Genomic DNA, 26,425 nt, shown 5'->3' with positions numbered 1-26,425 from the left:
ATTGGCTCTATAACAGAAAAGTAATTTGATTGCACTGAACCTAACACATTTTTTTTTCTTCTGAAAATGTGAGCTAGGAAATTTTCAAGTCTGTATGTATTTCTGAACTCCCTAATGTTAGAAGCATGATAGCTTGTTCTAAATGAAAACTCAGTATTTCAGGAAGAACTATAGCAATGTGTTGAACTGCTTTGAGTTGGAAGTTATTAGAGAATAGAAAGATTTCTCTGCACTTATGATCTTAAAGCACTGTGTCTTGGTAAAACTTCAAAAATATAGTGTGATTTGTGTGCACTAACACTTCAGTCATATTTTTTCATTTTTTTTAAAAAAAGCTCTTTGTAAAAAGCTTTTAATTTTTCTACACTGTACCTGTGCAGCCTCAGAATACTGTAGTGTTGTAGACATTTCATTGCTAACTGAACTGCAGAACAGCAGTATGAAATGACCTTGCCAAGATTACACACGAAGTCAATGGTAGAGGTAACAGTAAAGTTTATTCCCAGTTTATATCTTCAAACAGCAAAGCTTTTTTACACCTTAACTAACATATGAAAAAAGATAACTGATTCATTAAAAACTGTACACAAGCTGTATTTTATTTTTATATATATTTTTAAATTTTCTTCCATTTTGATGTTTAGACTGCTTGATTGTCTTTTCAAGTTGCTAAAGACTTATTAATTAAGCCCTTAACTTTGGGAATATACCTAATTTTTATTTATTTATATTTTCCCTTAGCATTTTGCTAAGTATTTCTAGGTCTTAAGTGTTAAGGTCTTAAGTGTTTCTAGGTCAACATCAATATTAAATTATGATAATTTATTTTTCAATTGATGTAAGCATTTGGTAAATCATAAATTATCCAACACTTAAACTATCAACTATCTAGGTACACAGTGATTCATTTGGTTATATTTACAGGGTCTCTGCTGTTCTGTGGCTTAGAAAATACTGGAGAGTGCAGATAATCTTAGTGGACCTTTGCAATCCTAAACTTCTATATTGTTCATGTACTTGCATATCAGATCTCATAAATAAGATCTTGCACTCTATATATGCATTTTTCTTCCAAACAGAAGCCAAGAGCAATTAAGAGTAGCATGAGTGGACTCCAGAGAGGATGCTCTGTTACTCTTAAACAATTTGCATTAAGGGAAGCCTTTCAAGTTCTATGTATTGTTTCTGTTAATTTCATACTGTAAGTTTTTATTAGGGTGAAGAACCTAAAGTTTAATCAAAACTAGCATGAGCTGTGAGCAAAATGTAGGAAGATCTTGAAATGTTTGGTGATATATGTAAAATTCTGTAGGTATGCTTAGGTAATTAAGAATAGTGATAAAATTTATTTTTTATTTCTAACTTGACACTGAAACTTACAAGAAAGCTATTCATTTGTTCAAAGAATGGAGTTTACAGCCTGCATTGTTTCTTAAAACTTTTTTTTTTTTTAATATATTTAATATGTGTAGTTACAGAAAACTTGTCAAAGCTTCTGATTTAGTTAGATGAATAAAACGAGAAATAGGCCAGTGCTTGTTACAGCATAAGCTGTCATTTTAACTGTCTTCACTCCTAGCCTTGTCCTTCCTCTTCTAGGTGGAGGCTATAGTTTTGGAGTTGCTGGTATCTCTATGATGTTAGCCTAGATATGGAACTTGTTTCGGTCAAATCATAATGATACCTGCAAAATTTGAAAATTTACAGTAGGCTACGTGGGGGGGAAAAAAAAAAGGAAAGTGGAATTGCAGAATCAAAATCTTGATTCAAATAGCAGTGAATCAGCCTCTAACAGGGTGATTTCAAGGAAATATAAATAAGGATCTTGGAACAGTGTTGATAGTTACTGAAGGATATTCCATCTAGTAAGTTTTATTGAATGTTTTGTATCTCTCTGAATGAATTAGAATACTTTTTTCCAAAGTGAATTTACTTTATTTTAGTTGACAAACAAAAGTAATTTTGTTTGTTTGGTGTAATTAAATTTAAGAGAAACATCATTACATTTAACAAATAGTTGTCTCTTTCCAAGGTAATCAAAATGTTTGAGACAAGTGCAAAATCATTTTTTATGTGCAAATCAGAAGGAGTTAATGAAACCCAGAAATATTAGGACAAATTCTGTAATGGATTTTTGGAGACTTTATTTAAATTACTAAGATACCATTTTTTGTGCTACACATGAAATATATTTAAATGGTAATACTGCCCTGCAATTTAATATATTTTCTACCATATGGTAATTTGAAAAGTCTATAATGTGAGCCTTATTAAGAATGTTACCCATTTTTATGTGGGTGACATTATTGTGAGTTTTTGATTTAATCATATCTGCTGTTGGCTTCATTTCAGGAAGAAAAAAAAGAGCACCCCGGAGAATGGTTGGTTGTTCCCTCAGCAGCTTACACTGTGCTAATGAGGTGTCTTCGGGAAGGGGTAAGGCTCTTTCATTGTCCTCAGTAGAATTTCTCCACTGTAATAACCCTTTAGGCATTGTGTGAGAATTGTAGCCTGCAGCACTGCAGTAGCTTGTCAACCAAGTATTGCTCTTGAATTTAAATAATGATGATAAGACCATGACCTAAGCAGGAGATGAATGCAAAAATCCAATGTTGTTCTCTGTGCATTCAACATTTATGTATTATTGCTTGGTCTTTGAAAATGGTAAATAAAAATTACCGTAAGTAAATATGGAATTTATTAATGCTGTGACTTTCTTGTGAGAAGTGTTCTTCTCACCCTCTTGCAATTTTTTTTTTTTTTTGTATAGTTCATTTTTAAATGAGGTTTACTTCTGATTTTAAAGTGGCTTATACAGTTTTTTGAAAACAGCATTTTTATCTTACTGGGTTATTAGTGCTCTTTTGAGGCCCCAAAGTAGTAACTAGTTTTATTCTGTTAAATGTGCCATGCTATATTCTTAATTTTCCTTGGTGATGTAGCTACGCTACAAAAAGGGAAGAAAAACATGCATATAATTCCAATTTGTAAAATAAAAAAGAATTGAATAGAGGGTTGGCATTTACTGTTTATATGAGACCGCTTGACTTTATTTTTGCCCAAGGCAAAGCTCAAGGCAGAAAACATGATGGAGGTTGCTGCAGGTGGGAAAGCAAGAGAAATATCTTTTTTCATCTTTTTTTGAGATCTTTATTGCCTACAGATTGTGATTAATAGAGGAAGAGTCTAGATGCATTTTAACATCTTCAAATCTTCAGGTGATCAAGAGCATACAACTGTGTTTGTATTGTGAACTATTTGGAGCTCATAATTAGAGTAAAATGTTGTTCTAAGCACATTAGTCAGAAGCTATTTAATTATAAATTTATTAATGGAAGACTTACTATTTTTGAACATTCGATGTAGGAGAACTAAAAGGAGATATCCATAAGATGCTAATTAATTCTTATGGAATTAAATCAATTCTTAGTCCTAAAACATGTCAAAATTTTCTTAATAATTTATATTAATATACTTTTAGTGAAAAAAAAAAAGTATAGAAATACATTTCCCATGCAGTTGCTTGAATTAATATTTCTTTAAACTTGAAGTTATGTCTAGGCGAACCAAGCACAGATTTCTACAGCTGCTGTTTGCTAAGGTGCTAGATGTTTGTAATGGACTTGCTTAAGTATTCATGCTTGTTTGTATGAGTACAGTGCATACATGCAATTGCAAGTTCCTCTGTTTCATTTGTGGCTGCCTCAGCTTTCTTGAACAGCACCATTTGTAGAATCAAAAATATCAATAAATACACAAAGTATTTAATAATATATGGGAACAAGAGAACAACTTACTGCTCACTATTTTGCTGCTTTTTTACTACTCTTGTAGCAACCTTCTTCTTATCCTCTGTAACTTTACAAGTGACTCCTCTTTTTTGGAAAACGATGTTGTAGCATCTAAAACTGGCTAGTTAAAATCATATTACTGTTAGACATCTGTTTGCAAGAGATTGTAGTTTTTTAAGGAAAGAATAATCAGATACAAAAACAAGTTCTTGTGCCAGATGCTTTGAATGCAAGGGTAAAAGAGAAATGAGCAAAGGAAAACTGAGAGAGAAGGATTTTAAGGTAATCAATGTAATTTATGGTGTACCTTTTAAATATTTATTTCAAAACATGTAAGACTGTTGAAGTAGATGTATCCACGATGACAGTATATCAGACTTCTCAGCCTCTTATTATTTAGTGAAAAAGTAGATTTCACATCTTTAGCAGAAAATGTTACATACAAATAAATTGATTTCATGATTTTTTATTAAAAGATTTATGCAATGTCATCAAACTGACTGAGAATATAACCAAATGTCTCGGTTTTGTTTTTTAAACATGTTTGAAGCTGTAAGACTTTAGGATGTAATGTACCTCTGGAGGTCATCTAATCCAAGCTCCTGCTCAAAGCAGGTCTCAATAGATGAGATTGCTCTAGGGACACGTCCATTTGACTCTTGAAAACATCTGAGTGGAGGTCGAATGGCCTCCCTTGTCAACCTATCTTGTAGTGGATTTTTTCCCTCACTGGAAAAAAAAAAAAGTATATAATTGGAATTTCTCTTGTTACAAATTGTGGCTGTTGTCTCTGGGGGCTGAACAGCTCTCTCAGCCTCTCCTTGTATCTCTTACGTTCCAGTGCCTCTGTGATGAGGATCTAAATGGCACTATGGACAAGAGGAAGGCACTGAATATTGTATGCCTTGATTTTAGGAAGTCCTTTGAAACACTCTCCCACACTCCCCTTATCACCAAATTGGTGAGATATGGACTGGGTGGATGGAAGATGAGAGGTGGGGGAAAATTTGCTCAAGGGATAAACGCGAAGTCCAGCTGGCAGCAGTGTCCCTAAGAGGACAATACTGTTTAATGTCTCCAGGAATGGCTGAAGTATATTCTCAGCAGGCTAGAGGAAAACAGCAAATGGATGGTAGAGGGGAGCAACAGGCTGGATGGCAGGGCTGCTATTCAGAAGGACTTGAGCAGACTGGAGAAATGGGCTGATGGGGAGCAAAAAGTCAGTAAGAGGACTTTCAAGATGCTAGAGTAGAAGACTGAGAAATTATTTTATCAGTAGGGGATCACAAGTTCAGTTTCAGTGGACTTCAGCGCTTCTAGCACAAGGTGGAATTTGATTTTGAGTTCAGGCAAATAACAAGTGTGTTCAGTGGTGTGTCAAAATGAGGAAATTGGTGTACTCCTAAATATGTCAATGAGCCCAATCAGACATGTTTATACTTGGTATAATGCTGCAGTTTCTCAAAACCCGTGTAATAAATATTTCAGTATTTATTTACTAATATTTTCCAACAACTATTTCCAATAACAACACAATATTTCTCTTCCAAGTATCTGTGTCTAAAGTTTCAACTATTTCAACTAAATCTTTCAACTATTTGTGTGCAGTTTCTAAAATAGCAGGGTCATGATTTATACAGCTGCAGGTGTTAGTTCCTGCAGCAATTAAGATTATTTAATGTACATATTCTCAAAATAGACTTCAAAGATTTTTCAGGGCTCTTGTCCTTGTTTGCCTTGTTAAAGTTTACCTCTGTGGTCAGTGGGCATTCCTGTGTCAGAGAGTCGTGAAACATGAAGGATATTCTAATTTAATATTATGTATGTAATGCTAACATGGCTACCTTTTTCCTTCCATCCATTTTACTTAGTTTATTGCTCTCTCCAACTACCTGAAGGGAAGGTGTGGGGAGCTGGGGGTCGGCCTCTCACAGGTAATTAGTGATAGGACTAGAGGGAATGGCCTCAAGTTGCAACAGAGGAGGTTTAGTTTGGAAATGAGGAGACATTTATTCTCAGAAAGAGTGGTCAGGCATTGGAACAGGTTGCCCAGGGAAGTGGTGGAGTCCCCATCCCTGGGGGTGTTTGAGGAAAGGTTGGATGTGGTACTCAGGGACATGGTTTAGTGGATGACATTGGTGATAGGGTGATGTTTGGACCAGATGATCTTGAGGGTGTTTTCCAACCCTAATGATTCCTTTGCTAAAGTTACCCGTGTCTCCTTCACCATAAATATATTATCCCATTTCTTATTTAAATCTCCTCATTGACTCTACTTATATTTTTTGCTTTTTTCTATCACATTGAATGTTCAACCTACTTTTAACTCAGTGAGATCTCAGCTTTGCTTTTGCCCCTCTTCACGCTTACGTTCCAGTCAATCCTCTTGTGTCTGCTTCCACGTGTTTTCTCCCGTATGTTTGATTCTCTCTCCCCTCAGATCTTCTTAAGCATTTTTTTTGATAGCGCCCATGGAACTGATAGTTCTTCCCAGATCCAGACTGCTTTTTCATGTCGTTTTTAACTTGTCTCACTTTGGCTTGGATTATGTTGCTGTGGCCTCATCCTTCCCTGAGACTATCATGCTGGACAGTGGAGTCAGAGACTGCGTGTAGGACTCCTTTTAAACCCGTGTGAAAGCAGCAAAGAACTATTGAAACAGTTTTCAGGAGCTTGGTGTCTGCTCCTTTCTGCTGAAAAATGGCACGTAAATACAGGATACAGTTATAAACAGTTTTAGTAATTGCTTTGTAGAACCTGGAAAACAAAACAAAGCAAACAAACAAACAAAAAAACACCATGATACAGGCAATACAACTGTCTGGATAAATTAATGAATACAGCTATAGCTAATTTACTGTCTTTTAGAAAGTACATAACCCTCTCATTTTAAGAAAGACTGTGGAGAAACTACTTGAACCAGAAATAGTGAATGAGGTTACAAAGGTTTTCTTTCTCTTAATGTGTTTTTCAAGGTACTGTGTAAGCAGGATTTTTAATAAATTAGATTGTATCAATAAGTTATAATGGTGGACCTTTCTCTCTTTTATGTGGACCTCTTCCTTTATGAGGGAGTAAGATATAAATGAAAGATTTTTGGTTCTGAACTGATAGGAACTTTTAATAATAAAAGGTAACTTTAAAAAGTATCTTCCAATATGTAATATAAGGCAATAATAAATATAAGGCAACTGTATAAATGATTTATAATCATCTGCTAGACGGAGCGGTTCCTTTACGGTGAATTTGGAGGAGAAAGGAGAATTTGGATGACAAGAATAGCATTATAGTCTACTTTCTCAGAAAGTATAGGATAAATCATAGTATAAAAGTGATAGTCTGAATCATATATATTCTCACTTTTATTTCTTCTTTATGTATCAGTTTTCTACTTTACTGACAGAATTGCCTATAATGTAATAGTAGCAGTCTAAATCAAACATATTATCACTTCTGTTTCTTCTTTAGGTATCAGTTCTCTAGTTTACTGACAGAATGTTTTTTATTTTTTCCACAAAAGATACTTAAAATGTTATTTCTACACGTTCCTTCTTTGTGGAGGCTTTTTATTGCAAATTGTTGCCAAATTAAGATTTAATTCTTAAAGTTGTGAATGCTTAGGATGCTACAGCTTTGCTTTATTAAATTATGTTTATAATTTCTTTTTAGTCTGTATGTAGTCTTAGATGAAAAGAAGAACTATATGGAAGTTGATTTAGAATATTGATGGAATGCATTGTTACTTCCTGAATTTTTCAGTCAGCTTTTCCAACTTTTTTTTATCAGCATTACATTTTTACTAAAATGCATGTATCTATACATAGTACAAGATGCAAAAACTAATATTTTTTTTTAACTTCAGTTTTAAATGAAGTTAAGATATTTTTATGTAGTAGTGTTGTTTAATGTAGGACCTCCCAGACTACTAGTGCAGTGTTAGCTTTTTCACAATCAAAAATCTATATATCCACGTCATTTAAAAAAATGAAGGTAGATCCCTTGATAACTTTGATTTGTTTATTTTTGTGTCACAATTGGAATAGAAAGGCTTAGAAAATAGAAAAGAAATTTTCTTTTAGCAGTTTACATCTGTTTACTGTTCTCGTATTTTGCTTTTATACATAGAGGGTCCTTTTGACTGAACATCCGTGACCAACTGAAAACAGACACATCTACAAATGTTCAACATGGCTGAAAATTAGAAGCTCTATCTTTAAGTGCAATTTATAAAACTAGTTGAAATCTAAAATGAGTGAAAGTATAGTGCTTCTTTTTGATATGGTTCTATTCATGGATTTAGGTTTGATGCAGTTCATGATATAGTGAAAAGTAATAGTTACATACAATGTCTTTACTTGTATTTTGAAGATTTTTTAAATTTTTTATATTTTTTTTTTACGCACTAGCATATCTTATGTCCAGATAACTTGACAGGCTGCCTCCTTTAGTTAAGAGGTCAAATATTAGTTTAGGTCAGGCTTTCCTTCTAGAGAGCTAATTAAGCAGAAAATGGTGGAAGTCTTAATTATTTAGGCAGTGCTCAGGAATAGATCTCAAGAGAGTGAAGATGGACAATCTCATGTGGCAACAAATGGAATTATCATGACAGCCTCACTGAGTTTTTAGAGCATTGTGATCATATATAACCTTTTTCTAGTCAATGAATTAGGACTATGTACTGCATTTATTAATTGTTGCTGCCTGTTCAAAGTAGCAGTGGAGCCTCAGTCAGTGTTCCTAGTGATCACTTGCTTTGTAAGAGAGATTGAACTTGACTGTTAACTTTTCAATTATGTATTTCAAATGCATATAATTAATATGATAAATTGGTGGTTTTTGTTTTTGTTTTTACCTTACCTGTAAGAAAGAAAGAAAAAAAGACTGAAATTCAGAAGTTTAATACACAGAAAAAGATAAAAAATGAACATTATATATATATATAAAAGTTCTCAGAAGCTTAGTTTTGGTGAATAAGTACAGGTATTTAGGTATTCAATAGACTAAGATGATTCAGTATGTTGCAGTAATAAAAACTATGTAAAACCAGAGAAATCTAAACCCCCTTTGCTTTCATGGCTGTAAATCAGAAGTAAGTAGGAGTCAGAGTTTTATAGTAGAGCATAATTGGTTTAGATGGGAATTGGTTCTGATATTTCTCTTACGTATTTTGAGTAGAGCTATAGTTCTTTAGAAGAACATGAAGGATTAGATTTAAAATGAACAATAAAAAAATTTTAACAGCACTATACCAGAGTTTCCAAACATTCCTACATCAGTGTCTATATTTTAGAATAAGTATTTCTGTAGGAGGAGGAATAGGTATCGAATATATTTTTAATAAAGTGGATGTTCTCCACTTCTGGAAGGCTTTTGTACCACTTTCTGAAAGGCTTCATTATCATTGCTCACAGTTGTTGGTTGGTCTGATTGTGAAGATAAATGTCAAAAATCCAAAGGGTAGTAGTAGGATAATGTGGAGATTAGTATAAGAAAGAACTCCATTAGATGTTATGATGAATTATTTGTGAAGCTGGACTCTGAGGTAGACTTGACAAATTAAATTGGTTGTCCTCATATTAAAATTCACTCTTGCTGAACTCATGAGTGCTATTTAAGACATTGTTGAAAGACTTCACTTATTCACAATTAAAGATGGAAATAAGATGAGGCAATGGACAGCCAAAATACACTAGGAATGAATCTTCTAGTTTTGTTAAGGTAAAAGTTAAGTGAAAGCAGAGTCAAGAAAAAAAAGTAAAGATTGCTTTGAAGTGATCTGTACTATACTTCCACTTGGGTCAGTAACAGTAATGTTGAGGAAAAATGACTGCCATGTGATGTCTGTGATACGTTGATGTCTTGTCCTTACTCTAACACATTTTTTATTCAATAGAGAAACATTGTGTGTTAGAGAAACATAGTGTGTATAGTATTATGTAGATATGTAAGCTACATTTGTATACTGTTTGTGAATGCATAAATAACTAAATAACTTTATTTTTTATTACAGAATCACTTAGTGTCTTCCCAAAATGATTTTGCAAATAAAATGATTTGATTAGTCCTAAAAATAGCTTGAAGGATTGAGAATCTCTTAGGGAAGTTTAGGAATTACTCTAGTAAATGGGACCCAATAATTTATCTTAAATAATGGTCAGCATTGCCTCTTTCAGAATCTGAAGAAAAGGGCATTTTGGAATAACCTGACTTGTAAGAAGGCTTTTTCTTTATCCCAGAAAATTTGTGGTTATTTTAAATAAAGAGAGTTTATTTAATTAGATTTTTCCTAATGTAACTGTATGTCTCAAAATCATGCTATTCAGAGACTATTGAAATGATGAGTTTTAGTACAAACACACATTCATTCATAAAGCACTGATCATGAAACACCTCTAATGTAACAAAGGCTTTTCATTTTTTTAGTGGCTACATTTAATTTGGGGTGATCATTTGAAGCAGAAAGATTTTGTATTAAATTGTACTTGTATTAAATGTTGTCTTTACAGTAGGAGAGAAAGTGGGGGGTGTACAATTTGTAAACATGTTCTTGTCACAAGTAGAGGTTTCTTATGAAATAACTTTGCCAAATATCAAATAATAGTAAGAAATCACACTGAGAAAATACACACTAAATAAAACATGGCCTAAAAACAAATCAGAGACGTTACAAATATTTATATGTAAGTCTTTTCTTTCCCCTTATTCCTATAGGAAGACCGAGTAGTGAACCATTTGGCAGCAAAGATCATTGAAAATGTTTGCACTACTCTCTCTTGCTATGCACAAGGATTTATTACAGGAGAAATTGGACCTGTCTTATGGTACCTTTTCACACATTCTACAGTAGATTCTTTGAAGATAACTGCTATTTCGGTAAGAAATGTCCTTTCATTATATAGAAATGTTTGGTGTTTTACTTTGAAAAATTTTTGTATTGAAACGGGTGTTTTTTTGTTGTTGATTTGTTTTGTTTTGAGCATGTTTTCTGTGTGTGCATTTCATATTATATTGAAATGTACTTACAAACAACTGGAAAGTACACATATTGCAGTCCAGTTTGATTATGTTTTTCTTACTCTTACTTGATATAAGAATAGGACAATGTAAACTGCCTAAAAGGGCTAAAAGATGGTTCAGGGAGATTTATCTGTTAGTCACCTTGCAGCATTTTGATTCAAATTCGTATTCCTCTTTGTGGTAATATATTATGAAGATCTTGCCCTTGATCATGTTTTTCTACATTCCCTGAGATACCCTGTAATTGAAACCTAATACATCCACCCATGTTGAAAACAAATGTATTGAAAGTTCTTGTAATTAATCATTTTCTTGAGCATATGTTTTCTTTTGCTGGTAATCATGACTTGTGTTTGAGAAGTTTAATTTTTCAAGGAATCAGTAAAATCCTTTCATTGAAATTTGTTTTTAATGATATATTTTAACTGAAGACATTTGAAATCATCTTGTTACTTTCTGAACAGTTGTTGAAGCTAGTCTTTGCCCTGAAGAATTTATAAGTTAATATAGGATGATTGTAAGACAAACAAAGAGCTATGACACGTGATTAGAAGGTTGGAATAAAAAGATTTGTGAGGTAGACAGTATTTAGAAGGGCTGTAAGTTTAACCATATGTCTTGTTTATTGAACAAAAGCCTTGGCCACCAATACAGGTAATCTTTCAGGGCTGAACAGTAAATTGACTTATTTTAAATGAAATGTGATAACTGGATGCTGATTTCCTGAGTTGCGCTTAGGCTCACTAATGAATTGATTTGGGCTTCCCTGATGGAAAATGGTAAAGTTGCTGCTTCACTAGCATGCACTTTGATACATCTAGCACTAAGGTAAGTGAGAGAGAATTAAAAGCATCTTTTAACTGTGGCTGGTGAAATAAATGGTAGAAAAAAAATAAAAATTAGGTAATATATGTGTATGTATTAGATACTGAACCTCAACATGTGTTTTTGGCAAATACTTACATGGAAAATAAACTGCTCAAACACTGGGAAAATGTGTTGTCCTTTTAGAACAGTACATTTTATTTAGTAAAATACATGTTACAGAGGCCTTTGTTCTGGGACATCTGAATTTTTGTAAAAGCTTGGTCTTAAGACTATTATGGGTAGAGGATTATCAGTCTTTAAAAATGTGAAATACATGTGTAACATCTATATGGAACATTTGTATCTTAAACCTGCTTGTGAGTCTGTCTTTTAAGCTGATTTTACAGAAAGGTTCTTTTTTGAGACTTTAACCATTTGACGTGTGAATTTTATGCATGCGTTATGACTGTATATATGAGGAAAGACTGGAGATTAGAGTTATGATTTCCTTTACTTATTAAGTATTTAAATAAGTCTTCCTAATCTGTTCTTGTAGCACTACTTTGCCATAAGGGATGCTTTCTGTCTTGTGCTTTCGGTTCTTGTCAGTCATTAGACTGGGCCGTTGTTATTTTCTTGCTACTAAATCATAGCTCTTTTTCTCTCATTCAGCTTCTCCTTGAATTTTACCTTCTGATTCTCTGCTATCCACATAAAAAATTTTGCTACAGAAATTACCAGTCCCTTGATTTCTACACTAGACTCCTCTGTTAGGGGCTAGTTGAACAGTTCTACCTATTTTGTGTGCTACAGGGAGCAGTGTATTTCAGAGAACTACATTCAGCCACTGATGAAGCAAAATCATTAAAGGAAATGTCAGTGGACTTTCTTTACCCCCCCATTGAAAAGTCAGTTTCTTCTTGTATGATATACTGCATTTGAGGAAGGCAAGAGCTCTTGTCTGCTCAGAAAGATGCAGGAGTTACTTCTGTTTCTCAGAAGACTCTTCTCATCAGTGAAGACCCATTAGAGTGTTTTGTAGCTGTCAGCTCAGAAATCAGTGTCATTACTGCCATATTATTTGCCCTCAGGTGAAGTTTGTGGTCACTGTGAGAAGGGAGGGTTGTTGTTTGTCCCTGTCTATCCTCAGCCTCTTTGAGATCCCCTACATACCATCCTCCCAAGACTGTAAGATTGAAGTGAACCATGGATAGATGTTTTCTTTGCCAGAGTATGTATGCCATGGGTAGCTAGCCTGTCTTGAGCACTAATGGAGTTGCTATTTATTGTGTAACATCTGATGTCTGATGTCAAGAGCCTCACACATTTTATATGGAAAGTGGGAAAAACGTTTAAGAGGAAGCTAAAACCTGAACTGTGTATTGTAGCCTAGATGATTTCCCCCCTCCCCGCTTTCTTTTTTTGTGTATCCATCAATAGCTACTACTATTTGCTAGTCAGAGAGGCTATTTTAACTGCTCAGTTCAGTCCATCAGTGCTGGCATTCCTGTGGTCTATTCCAAGTGAGGAGGTTGAAAGTATCAGAGGTTTTGGGTTGCTCTACTCAGTTCCTTCACCTCAACACTGCAGCTGTGATAGAGTAAAGTGATCTGGATGGGCTCCTTTTTCAAGCAGGTATGTTAAATGCAGTGACATGTATCATATGTTACCATATTTAAATTGTACTTCAGAATTGAGTCATCTGGCATTCCTGGGTTGGCTCTCATTAGCCTTGCAACGATTGTCTCATTTTTGCCAAGCTCTTACCCCTTGATTTTTTATTTTTATTTTTTAACTTTTTACTTTTCATCCAAATTCAAAGACAGTTGTCAAAGTTTACTTGTCCTCAGGAACTACTCTGCAATCCCTCTTATATGTGACATATGTTAGTACCAAGCTGTGGTTTTTAAGAGGTCATGATAGCTGCAGTTACCAGGATTCTCTCAATTAACTCAGATGATTTGATAGATGTCCTTTCTATTAATTTTTGTCTGTCAAGCCCATTTTTTTTTAGCAGTGCATGCTTCAGTGTCCAGAGCAGCAGTTTAAAGTGATTACCAAGTGGTGTCTGCACACTGAATTCTGCTGATGCAAAAATTTCCTCAACATCTTGTGCTTGAATACGTGCAAATCGGCAGTATAAATGTACATAAGGAGTATATAAGGAAAAACAAACAAACAAAACCCACCACCTGTTTCCAACACATTTTTTTCCTCTGAAGGCAGCAGGCTCACTGCAGAATCATCCCTTTCCCTTGGGTAGTTACTGAGGCTGCAGTCTTGCTAGAGGTAGGGGCTAGCTTCAGGTAAACATATTGGGGAGATTTGAATGAAAGCAGCAGGAGAGGGACTAAAAGAGAATGAGACATTCCGTCTTCTACATCAGTGGTCCAACTTCTCAATTTCTTGTTTTTCTTGTCTTGATGGAAATTATGGCTGTTTATGTAGCAGATTCTGACTTCTTCCACACAGATCATTTCACCCAAGTGCGCTTTTTGTCTGAAGTTGTTCCTAGGTTTTCCCATTGCTCTTCTGGGGATTGTGCCCTTTATTGAAAGTCTGAGGTATAATAATTTTGTATTGCATATGAAGTGAGTTGGACCAGTGGGTTCCTAAATTAAAACATATTAAGATGGTCCTCTAATCCTTTTGCTTCTTTGTAGCAAAACACCAAAGGAACAAGAGGGTGAACTTGGATTTATTGGATTTATTAATAAAGACCTGATATAAATCATGGTTATGTATTAATACTGCTGGAATGTTTGGGCATTTAATATTAACTTTAGTAAATACTCAGATAACCACTCGATATTGAAATCTATCACACGTAGATCTTTTTACAGCTGAAGTTTATGGAGATTTAAGTAACAAACTATTTTTTTTACATAGCATACGAATGTATTCTCAGGTTATATTGTACTATACAGTTTCTATGTTCTTTAAATATCATTGTAACATGCTGTTGCCATAGTTATGTAGGCATTTTTTATTCTGCATGACCATGTAAATTAAAATCAACAGTATTATATTATGTTTTATTATGCAATCATTCCTGCCTTGTTTAAATGTATCCTGAAGAATATTCTTGACTGACATGAATATCCACATATAAAAATACATCTCTGTTAAAAATACATGTGCCGTATCTTTACCTAGAGCTAGCAGGCTGTCTGCAAAGTGTATCAGCAGTGGGGCACTAAGGAGTTTTACTTACGATTGTTTCAAACAGTAAAAAAGATATATCTAGAAAATTTTAAGTCTTTAGTCTCTGGAGTCAAGAAATGACACTTTTCGTTGTCCTACCTGTCAGAGGTGGCAAATGGGGATTATGTCTCACTATTTTTGCTCACTTTGGAGTCCAGCCTGTCTCAGGTAAATATTACAGATTTTGCCTGTAGGAAAATTGTATCTTTTATTGTTTGCTTGACTTGGAGAAGAAATAATTCGATAAGATGCCAAAGTGACATTTTGACAAGCTTAGCAGCAAGAAGAATATTTTCTTTCTCGTATATTGGAAGTTATATCCTCATTTTTTTAAAAAATAATTTATTTAATTTTAAAGAAATAGCTTCTTCTGCTGGGGAAGAAGTAACTACTTGAAATATAAGCCACTTAAATGGAAAAAAAAAATTGGGAGAGCTCAACACTGTTGTTTTGTTTCTTGTTTTTCCTTAAATAATTGATGCTGAATAGTTTCTTTCAGAGACTTGGGTAGTCTCTGAAAGTTACCAATGTGGTAAATATGCAAGACCAGGAGGCAATGGATGAGGCACAGATGGCATTAGGGTTGGAGCTGCTGGGAGAAAAGCTGTAGCCTTAAGGCTATGCAGAGAGCAAGGACAGAAGTTCATTCTAGGAGAGGCTCTGCCAACCCCTTTCTCTCACCGTGATCATTTCTTGTTCAAAGACTGCTGCTGAGAGAGGAGGATGGCGTGAAGTCTTCTCTTACCTGTTCTAATCATTTCCTGATCCTTGCTCTACTGCCTTTTCGCCTTTCTTCATTTGTTTTCTCCAGATGCAGATCTACTTAAGTGATTTTTAGGAGAATGTCTTCTAAGCCCCACTGAGCTCTCTTCTGCTTTTTGGATGAAGTGTTGATTTCACTCATTCAACATAGCTCTCAGTGACATACTAGCCAATGGGAGTTTAAAGCTTCGCCCCCATTGGTCAGCTGGAGCTTTTCTGCTTTCTCTAAAACAGTCCCAGGAGATAGTCATATCTCTCCTGTGAGGTTTGCTTGCAGGTGATCTTGATGGCCTTGTGGCCATGGTCACCCTATTTTGAGTAGGTCCATAGTAAGGAGCCAAGGCATTGGCAACTCCACATTTGCCATGTTAGCTCACCAACATCGCTCCTGATGCTTTGGCACAGTCTCTCCCCAGGTCCCAACAATTCACTGGTAATACGACCCTCGAGGATACATTTTGTAAATGTTCATACCTTGTGCATGCTCATTTTGAGAACTCAGACTAGAGATGAAGAGCTGGATTGTATCCCTGGGGAAATAGACCATGCTGTAGTAAGAAACTGAAATTGACTGCCTATGGTTTAAGAAAGAAGTAAAAAAAAAAAAAAAAAGTGGAGGGGGGGGGGAGAGAGGAAAAGCTGCAATCGGTAGTGTTCCAGGACCAAAAAGGACAAGGAAGAATAGGAAAGATAAGCGGCATCAATAAAATGTCTGTTTAAAAACATACGTTCTTGGCTTAATATCTTTTTTATTCCTTTTTTCCCCTCCTCTTAAATGAGAGCTCACTGCTGAATGCATGCTGAGTAAGCAGTTTCTAAATATAGCTGGTCAGGAGAGAAGAAAGTATTGGTAATTTTGAGTACTTTTGACAGAATAAAGTTACCTTCAGAGTTTCCTAAAACCAATTCAGATTTTAATGTGAATCAAATAATTAATCCTTTTTCCTATCCTAAGGCTACTCTCAAGCCAAAAAAAATGAAATGCTATTTTAAATTCTTGAAGAGTCATATTTTCTTTATCTGGAGACTGCAAAAGCAGTTACAGTGTCTTGAAGGTTGAATTTCCAAAGGAAAAGCTATGTTGATTTGGAGACTAATCCACCCTGGAGGTCATTTGATAATGTTTGTTATGAAACAGCTAAGTTAGTGTACACTGAACAGTTTGTGCTTGCTTCTCTAGAGCACAGTCAGTATCTGTGTTTTCTGTTAGAACTGTTTTCCTCACTGACATTTGTGAATCTGCCATTTGGAGAAGAGTTTGTATGTTAGCAATACTAAACAGCGCCTCTTAACAAATATCTAGAGCTAAAGTAGGCTGAGGCAAACTGAAACCTGTTTTTGGATGAACTTCAGATAACAGGCTCTTACATATCAGGTTATGTCCACCACAGGAGTGGAGAGTGTTCACCAGAAAAGAGAGAGAAGAAAGATGCGCACCCTCATGGGGTGTTTGTGTGGTGTGAGCCATCTTAGTATTTTCTACTATATGTGCTTCTTTCTGGCACAGGCTTATCTGATACTGTCTACATTCTCTACTGATTGAAGTCCCAGACGTGGACTATGACAACACATCATCCTCTGGAGAGAGAGAGTAATATGACTCTGCTTGATGTTGTTGAAAAGAGTTCAGTTTCAGCTGCGTGGGGTGTGTAGCAATACATTTAGAAGAATTCCAGGTCTTAAAAAAAAAAAAAAAAAAAAAAAAAGAGAGAGAGAGAGGAAAAAAAGTAGCCTTTTTCCCGAATGTTTATCTTATGATTAAAATTATGTGAATTCTTTATATTCCTAACCTGTTGGAAAAGTTGTTACTATTTTATTCTCTATTATTTCTTTTGAGATAAAAATTTCATTGAATAGCAGTATTTGTTTGACTTTTGCAGGCTTTATGCAGAATTACTCGGTGTTCACCCAGTGCTTTCCAGAGCGTCATTGAAAAAGTGGGATTAACAGCTGTCCTGAATTCCTTGGCAACTGGAATATGCAAAATTCAGCAGTACATGCTCACCATGTTTTCTGCAATGTTGTCATGCGGGATTCATCTGCAGAGGCTGATTCAAGAAAAGGTTTGGTTTCAGATTAACAATATTCAATGGCATGGAATTTCACTAATGGAAAGTTAAAGATGCCTGTGATAATGCTTTTGTATTTTCAAAATGTTTAACTCAGTATCACTTAGGTATCTGAATAGCTGGAAATTAGGAACAGATCTCTAAATTTACTCAAAAGTAGGAAATGCAGATTTAACATCTTACTTGAAAAAAATATTTTAAAGGCTTAATAACGTCCTCCAGAAAATGCTACTTAGAGAAAAATACCACCTTTTAATGTAATATAGATTATATTTATGTTGATGTTATATTTTTGTTTGTTGAAAATATAAATAATGAGGTGCATGTTTTTTCTTGTTTTCTGATTCTCAAGAGCTGGTACTAATGGATATATAAATTGCTACTGCAGTTGGAATTCAGTCAATTTAGAAAACTCTAGCATGACCATAACTGATAATGGCACTAAGGAAAAGCAATAAAAAAAAAAACAATGATGACAGCTACTTGGATGGAACACTCTTAGACATTTAAAAGAGAAATGAGTGTCTTGAATTAATCTAAAGTTGTACTTTATGCTATCCTTAAAGGACTTTGGCTAGTTTGTATGTGAAATGTCTTGCATTTGGAAATTAGCATTTAAATAGCTGTTGGTTTTCATTTTAATATCACTGAATAAAGTTACTAGTTCTGATGTATGTATAATATAATTTTTGGAAGAGATGATTAAAAGCTTTCCATTTCATTTACCAAAATATTCCATGTTTAGAGAAATAGTGTGTAATTTTTGACAGTACTTCTGCACAAGTTGCAAACAAAAGAAATCTGTCTCCGCTTGGAGAGAATAAAAATTACAAAGAAAATAGGAACTGTAGCTCATGTTTTTATCAGACATTCTGGTGAAGTGTGCTGTAACCTGACATTCATCTTGACTATAAAAATACATTAGGTTTTACTTGAGAGATATTCATTTGGTTTCTATAAATATTGTTTTAGCAATAATGTTGAAATGAAAAAAAATAATCTACTGTCTTCCACCAATCTCTTCTTCCAGCCTGAAGTCAGTCATTCTCTTCCTAAAAGTCATTTCTTTCCTTGTCAGAATTGTCAGTGTGCTTTTGGTAAATGCGTGTCATCTGGCCTTAAGCTTTCCAGAGACACCACTACAACAGCATCAACAAGTGGCAAATTGTCCCGTAACGTCACAGTTTCTAACAATGTGTGTTGGTGCAAGTTGGTGACATATTCAGGGAAGTCTGTTCAAAGAACATTCACTTAAACATTTGGAGAAAGACAGCGATGTGTAGCAAGCATATGGCTACAGCATGATGCTTTTTGTGAAGAATTTGTTGTTTATGTAAGAATTGCATTGCCAAAAGGACTGCCTTTCTGATACGGGGGCTCTTAACTACTTGAATCAAATTTTTGACATATGTAAAAATAATCAACTCTGAAGTTCTCCAACCAGCTACAGAAAAAATACGAAGTAATAGTTGGAACTCTGTGGCTTTAAAATTGCTGCCTAATCACTAAAAAAAGTCATAAATGTTTTGTGACCAAGTATTGCAATTTTTTAGATTAGAAAATTGAAATATAGATAATATAGGTGTTCTTCTAACAGCATATGTCAAACTAATGACAGAAATTGGATTAGTACCCAAAGCTGTAACTGAAAAAATATTGCACATTAAAAACTATTACAAAATGCTGACAAACAGGGTCTAGCTATTTTGCTTCCTCAAATCAGGTTGTAGGATTTTGGAAGCAGAAACTGTATTTCTATTGCTCTTGAACAGGATCTAAAAATATAAACCTTCTCCTGAATTGAGCCGCCAGGCACTATCACATTACAAGCAACGTTTTATTGCTAAAAGCTGAATGTAATAATCCATGCACTTTTCAAGATTCTCTGAGCATGACACACAAGTCCATCCTAATGAAAGAAGGGAAGAAGGAAAAGCAAATGCCTAGTGCCAGTCTCCCAAGTATTTAATCTTTTGTAGAATTATTGTGTACTATAGCTTAAGAGGTAGAAGGACCTCAGAGCCATACAGAAGGTAAAGACAGACTTATTACTGTCTTTTTAATAAAACCACAAACCAATATATTAAAATGTGCTTAAAGATACAAATTCAATATAGAAGTCATTTAGCTTTGTGTATATTATCTGGAAACTCCCTTAGCTTACAAGACTTAAGCCTACCTTTTTCTTCTACTCTCTTCAGGAACAAGAATAAAACTAGTTATAATAAATAAATATTTTAGGTTTATAGTAATAAAACTAAAATAGAAGCCAAAAGAATTAAAAGGAGAAATGCCATTCTTTGGTCACCCATACTAATATAAATCTTCATAGAATTACTGTAGCTAAGAAGTGGGAATCATCCCTCTCTGACACAGAGCCTTTATATTTTAGTTTCTTATCTTGAAACCTTGAAAACAAAAAAATCTGAAATGATTTTTTTAAAATAAAGTGTGGAAAAAGAACTCAGAATCAAATATCTTTGACAAATGATAGCAGCAGATTTAAAAAAAAAAAAAAAGTCTTTCATAGCTTTCATCTGACTCTCAAGAGTCACCTTTGAATGACTAAAAACCAACTGAGATGTTAAGCGTGCAGAGAAACCATTGGTCCTGGGTGTGGATACTGATGGTACCAGTTACTCCTTGTGCAAATCATACCCTCATGACTCAGCAGTACAAGTCCTCAAGATCAGGGTGTCTCTTACTTCAGATTCTCCTGTACCACACTTCAGGGCATAAATGGTGAAAGCTAACAGACATGGGCTTTGCAAAAGGATTTTGTAACTTTGAATTATTTTTTATTGTCGTCTTCTGTTTTGTTTGTTTGTTTATTTTATTGTTATTATATCACCAGAAAGAATCTCAGAACTCTGTATTTTTTACTATACCAAAACCATGGCCATAATAAATATAGCAATACATTGTCACAGTTGCATTGTTTCTTTGCACAGTTAGCCATAGTCTTTTTTTTTTATATTGGTCATATCCAATTGTGGCACTGAAAAATACACATTTATAACATTGCTCTCATATTTCAGGTACCTTTCTCTCAATTCCTTGTCTTTCCCTTAAGTGCAGACAAGTAGCTACTTCTGATGTTGACACTATTGCCAACATCAGTATGAATTAATGAGATATAAGCGTCTTTAACAAAATCTTTCTAACTCTTGACTTACAATATTATGGAGGTATTTGCAATTCATAGGAAGCAAATCTGAAAATACAGAAGAATACAACAAATAATTGCCAGAGCAATTTCAGAGTTTCTTCTGTAGTGAAATAGTGGTCTGTATTCCCCTTGTGCAACCAATTAAAAACTTAATTGCTTTTCATGATTTAGTTTGAATTGGCTTTGCAGCATTACCAAGAATATCGGTTATAAAATTATGATCTTGTTGCAGTAGAGTGTGCTCAGTTGTAATGAAAAGTGTCCTTACCCTTCAGAATCTCCATGGATACATCAAACAGTTGCAAAGGAGGGAAGAACAGTACAACAGTGAAACAATTAATAATTAATGTACTAGTATTTCAGCAATTTGGGGCTTTTCTGATGTATTGAGTTCTGTAGGTCAGCAAGGATGTGCTGCAGATATTCTTTGTATAATCTATTGCTGTTTTGCAGTGCTCAGACCAGCTAAAATAATAAATAAATAAATAAATAAAAGTTGCCTATATGTCTTCAGCCAGATCATTAGAGCATTCTCAGATGAGCTTGATGTAACTGATTTTAATTGACAATGCTGTTTTAACCCATGGTAACTCCAACAAGTAAGAGCAAAATGTTCTTGCTTTCCAGAGGTGTTTAATCTTTCTATGTATGTGAGAACATTTCATCTTATTTGTGCTGAAATACATATATTCTGAAAAACTATTAGTCGTCCTTTAAAATAAATATGTTAAAATATACTTAAGGCAAGGTATTTTTTAATGTTTTGTTAGTCCATTTTGGACATACTACTGTAGATAGTGTTTGTATGCTGCAGCTTTTGAGAAGTTGTACAGAGCAGCTTTTCACTGGGCCAGTCTCTCTTGGACTAAATTTATTTATTTGTGTTTTATGGATTTTGTTTGCTTTGAGAATGGCATGAAAAGTATTGATACCCATACTAACAAGAAATGCAAATAAAATTAGGAAAATTTAAATGGATACAGTGATAAAATACAATGTAATTAGCCGTTTTCCGTAGGATAATATTAATGCTTTTGTGTTTATTCCCACCAAGGAATTTGTGACTACAATTACACGTTTACTTGAAAGTCCTTCAACTTTCATACGAGCAAAAGCCTTTCTGGTCCTGTTACAAGTTTTGATTAATAACAGGGAGATGTTGCTACTCAGTTGTCAAGCAAGGTAAGGTGTTACTGGAACTTAAAATTAGAGATGCAATGCTTATTTTCAAAGTTGTACCTGAAATACTTTAAATGTTTAGTATTTTTGAGTGAGTGTATTAGGAATCAACTATTTTCTGTGCAATGTGAATCCTTTTGTTTACAAGAATATCACAAAAAAAAGTTCTCTCTTTTGTCATCAGGTGATGATCACTCACAAGGGGAAGCTACTTTGGCTTATAGGGAGTGCCTTTTAAAGGAACTTGTGGTCCTTGATGGCAATAGCAAGAAGCAGATTTTTCTTTGAAGGTCACTGGGTAAATTAAGATATGAAAATAAAGGAATGACAGAAGTTCAGATGAGAGAGAGCATAAGGAGAAAAAACATGAAGAAAGGATGTAAATATAGCACCGGTTAGCATTTTCAAATGTGGAGTGACAGAGACTATAAGAAATGTTAGGAAAGCAACATGCATGTGGCTTGATGTAAGTGAAAGGAGAAGAAAAACTGAGACCTGTATTGCAAATGTAGAGATAGAGACTGAAGATAATCTCTAGTACAGAAACAATTTCCTTGCTTTATCTTAAAAATAGTTACACTAAGTTTGAAGACAAAACCAGGTAGATAAGGAAAAAGAGTTTAAATCCTTATTTCTAGGTAGCTTAGGTACAAATTCAGTACCCGTATTTTTAACCTATACATCAATTTTGGGGTGTCATTATATAACTGGAAAAGAATAACAAAGTACTTCAAAAATAAAAAATGTCATGGGGAACAAAGTGTTCTAAACACATAGCTGACTTCAGTAGTATGGAAGACTCTGGAACAAATACTGAAGGAAAAACTGGAGGGTGTGGGAGATAATCTTTTAGTAGAAATAATGGAAATAAACTGCTCTGTGCATGTGAGTTATGTAATAGCTGTATGCCTAACCTTCAGATGGTTATACTTGATGATCAAGATTGCCTTTTTATTTCTATTTGCTCGTATGTTTCATGATGTATAATAAAAAAGCATCTTTGACAGACCATCATGAAAAAAGTAAAATATCTTTGGAGGGAGAATATTATAATAATAATTTAAGGCGTAGACAATGACAGAACAGTATTTTTTCTGTCTAATAGTAGTTCTCAGTCTACAGCTTGGTGACAATTTCGTCTGATCTCTTCTGTAGCTTTCTAGACAGCAGCCATTTGACTTCCCACAAAATATTTCACCAGTCAATATTTGTGGGTGAAAATGAAGAGATTTCCCATTTTATTTTTAAAAATTCTCTATGTTAAGTTCCTCTGCCTCCTTTCTCCTAGCTTTTATTGCTGAGAATGATGCCATATGGTATAGGGTATCCCTTTGGTCAGTTGGGGTCAGCTGTCCTGGCTGTGTCCTTCTCACAGCTTCTTGTGCTTCCCCAGCTTCCTTGCTAGTGGGGCAGTGCGAGAAACAGAAGGCCTCGATGCTGTGTAAGCACTGCTCAGCAATAGTGAAAACCTGAGTGTGTTATCAACGCATAAATCCTAAACATAGCACCACTATGATGAAGGAAATTAACTCCATCCCAGACAAAATCAGTACATTGTTGTGATGACAACCCGAGATGTCACAATGTTGCTGTTTTACTTTAAAAGCATGGTTATTTTAAAATAAGAACATTTTAGAAGTGGTGATATAATTGCTCTACTCATTTTTGTTATAACTTATTAATGAACAAAAAGGAGGATCTTAACATTCCTTGTTTAAATAAGAAGTCTTGTAAGTAAAAATGCAATATAAAGTAAAACTCTGGATTTTTCTACTAAAAATGTAGTAAAGGCATTAACAATTGCTAACAGATGCAGAGGAATTTTTTTCATGTTCAAGCTCAGTCCAAAATAGACATGTGGAGTCTGTTCTTATGGGATGAACATGCAGTTTATTGTAAGACAGAGATGAATATAGAAGCTGAAATTCACTTATACATGGTTAGCTACAACAGACCTTCGCAACTCTAGGTTGAAAGTAGCAACATAGATTCATTCATCTGAATTATAGGCCAACTTAGTCTAGCTATGTGCATTGTAAAATAGTGTAGCTTTTAACCAAAATTTTTCTCTGCCAACCGTCCCAACCTCCCAAAGATTTTTAGTTTTCACATCTTCTATATGCTCTCAGAGGAAAAGCTTTACCCGGAGACTTATTGCAATCTCAGGTCTCGCGTAGCCTATTGACCTTTCAATTCTAAGTTTGGCCCAGAAAAACAGTCATTTTGGCTGAGAAAAAGAATAGAAAAAGAAGGCAGAAGGGAACAATTACCCAACAAAAATCCAGCAAGCTTTTATCAAACTAAAAAAAAAAAAAAAAAAAAAAAGGATGAAGGGAAGATAGGGATTGAATCTTCTAACTAGCATGATCCACCCAATGTTGCAACTCCATAAAATAAATGATATATGTGTTTTAAACATCCTTTAAAAAATCTAATCCTTTTATAGTAGCAGAGGTTGACTAAAAATGAATTGGCGGGGTAAATGGACTGTATATGTCCTTAGAGAATGCAAGACTTATCATTTCCTGGCAGGCTCTCAGTATCTGAACGTAGTGTTCTGAAGAACCTCTTGTAGGGAAAAGACTGCTAGTGAGAGACCTCCTGCTTCAAGTTTAGTCATCTGGCAGCAGCTCATCCTAGCAGCACATATACATCCCCCCTCCCCCCCCATTCAGATGCTGGTAGAATTGTAGCTGAACTTTATAGATGCCTAAAGCTGATTTTTATGGATGTGAGGGTAAATGTCGCTCAGGTAAGGGAATAAATGAATTTTAGAAAATAGTCTATAAAGAGACCTTCAGAGTTGCAAAGTCAATCCACTTGATCCAGATCAAAGTCTTTGTTTAATCTATTCTTAAAAAATATTTTTCTAACCATTGGTGAAAAATGGTAGATATCCTATAACCTCTTTTTGCCAGCTGATCTAATTGTTAGGTATTCCTAACACTTAAAAATTCTTGTTGTTTTCTCATTGAAATTTCAGTTCTACAGGCTAAATACAGAAAGCACAAAAAGCAATTTAGTCTCTTTAATTTTCTGTATATATGAAGACATCTTACCATTTCTCTGCTTAGTCTTCTGAATTTTAACTATACACCTTTTATTCCTGCTGGTCATTTTTATGAGTGAACAGTTCTTAATCAGTATATCTTAACCGTTATTATAGATAAGTTAACTCTCTGCAATTCTTCCCTTTTTGATCCATTCTTCTTCAATGTTTTTCTCAAAACAACATTTTTTTTTGTGTGTGTACAAGTTCACTGATGTTCATATCATGCGATACACATGTTTAAAGGTTTTTTTAAAAGAATCAAATTTGTCTTCCTAGACAGTGGTTTTATTAGTCATCATGTGTAACTTAATTTTAGTAACACCTGCATGTTTTTTCATGTGTTGTGTGCAAAATTTTTACTTCACTGAGTAAATCATCTCTATGATGGAAATATACATCTAATAGCATAAAAAAACAAAAAAAAAAGAGTATGCTAGTCCTGCAGTTCTGTTCTATACACCTTAGACAGGTTAAATAAGTTGATTATAATAAGGGTAGGTAAGAAAAGGGATCATACTAAAATACATTCTTAAAAACCAGAGCATGGATTTCACTCACCAGTGACTGATGGTTCTGTGTGCCAGACCTCCCGGGAGTATGAATATGAAACAAAGATGTCAATATTAGGCCCCTAAAGGAAGGACTGGCCCTTCTATCTATTCAAATGAGCATTTTAAAATCTTGCCTGAAGCATTCTGTTATAGGTGTATTATTAAAGCTACCTCTTGTAAGTTAGCCAATGGCTAATAAATCAGTTACCGTAGTTTACCATGAAAAATGTCATTCTGCAGAACATTATAATTATACAGCACTTGTCAGTTAGAATGGAAGCACTGAGTTTGTCTTGAGAAATTGTGAACTTCAAATTTTGAGAGAAAAGTATAAGGCCAGTTAGACTTTTATTTCTTTCTCTATGGCCATTCTTAGTAGTGCTAACATTTGGATAGGCTATAGTGTGAATAATGTTGTATGGTGTTCCTTGATCAAAAGATTGATCACCTGTTACATTGACTTAAATTAGTCTGTTTCTTGAAATTCTTGCACATTGGAACAGACTGTCTTTAGTCTTTGCTCATATTGCATATATTGGTCATATGTTTCAAAATAAAGTGGATTTTAAATTTAGTCTCTCTCTAATAGATTTACTCCTTATGTCATATCTTCATTTAAACTGGTAAACCAGTAAAGCTGTACTAACAGGAGCTTAAGGGTTGTTATTCCTTGGCACTGTCATTTGTGTTATATTAAAATTTGATTTATTTGAAAGGGAGCCCAAAATTTCAACAAAAATTACAGAGTCCACACCAATATATTCTCCTGATTTTAACCACGGGTACTAGAAATGCCAGCTTCAGTAATATTTTTAAGATTACAG

The 26,425-nt window shown here is 34.4% G+C and overlaps 1 protein-coding gene across 6 annotated transcripts in view; it reads left to right on the top strand.

The window, feature by feature from the left end:
- Window positions 1–26,425, top strand: part of ULK4 (unc-51 like kinase 4) — a 241,679-nt gene that overhangs the window by 44,385 nt on the left and 170,869 nt on the right. For all 6 annotated transcript variants that reach the window (XM_032182763.1, XM_032182767.1, XM_032182765.1 and 3 more), the window contains exons 19-22: window positions 2,353–2,436; window positions 10,503–10,664; window positions 17,462–17,644; window positions 21,874–22,001. In XM_032182763.1, the coding sequence (XP_032038654.1) occupies window positions 2,353–2,436; window positions 10,503–10,664; window positions 17,462–17,644; window positions 21,874–22,001 (557 nt within the window). The remainder of the gene's footprint in view (window positions 1–2,352; window positions 2,437–10,502; window positions 10,665–17,461; window positions 17,645–21,873; window positions 22,002–26,425) is intronic.

Source organism: Aythya fuligula, chromosome 2 (genome assembly GCF_009819795.1).
Source record: "Aythya fuligula isolate bAytFul2 chromosome 2, bAytFul2.pri, whole genome shotgun sequence".
Classification (NCBI taxonomy): Eukaryota; Metazoa; Chordata; class Aves; order Anseriformes; family Anatidae; genus Aythya; species Aythya fuligula.
Note: the sequence above shows the minus strand (reverse complement) of the source record. Positions and strands in the feature narration are given on the sequence as shown.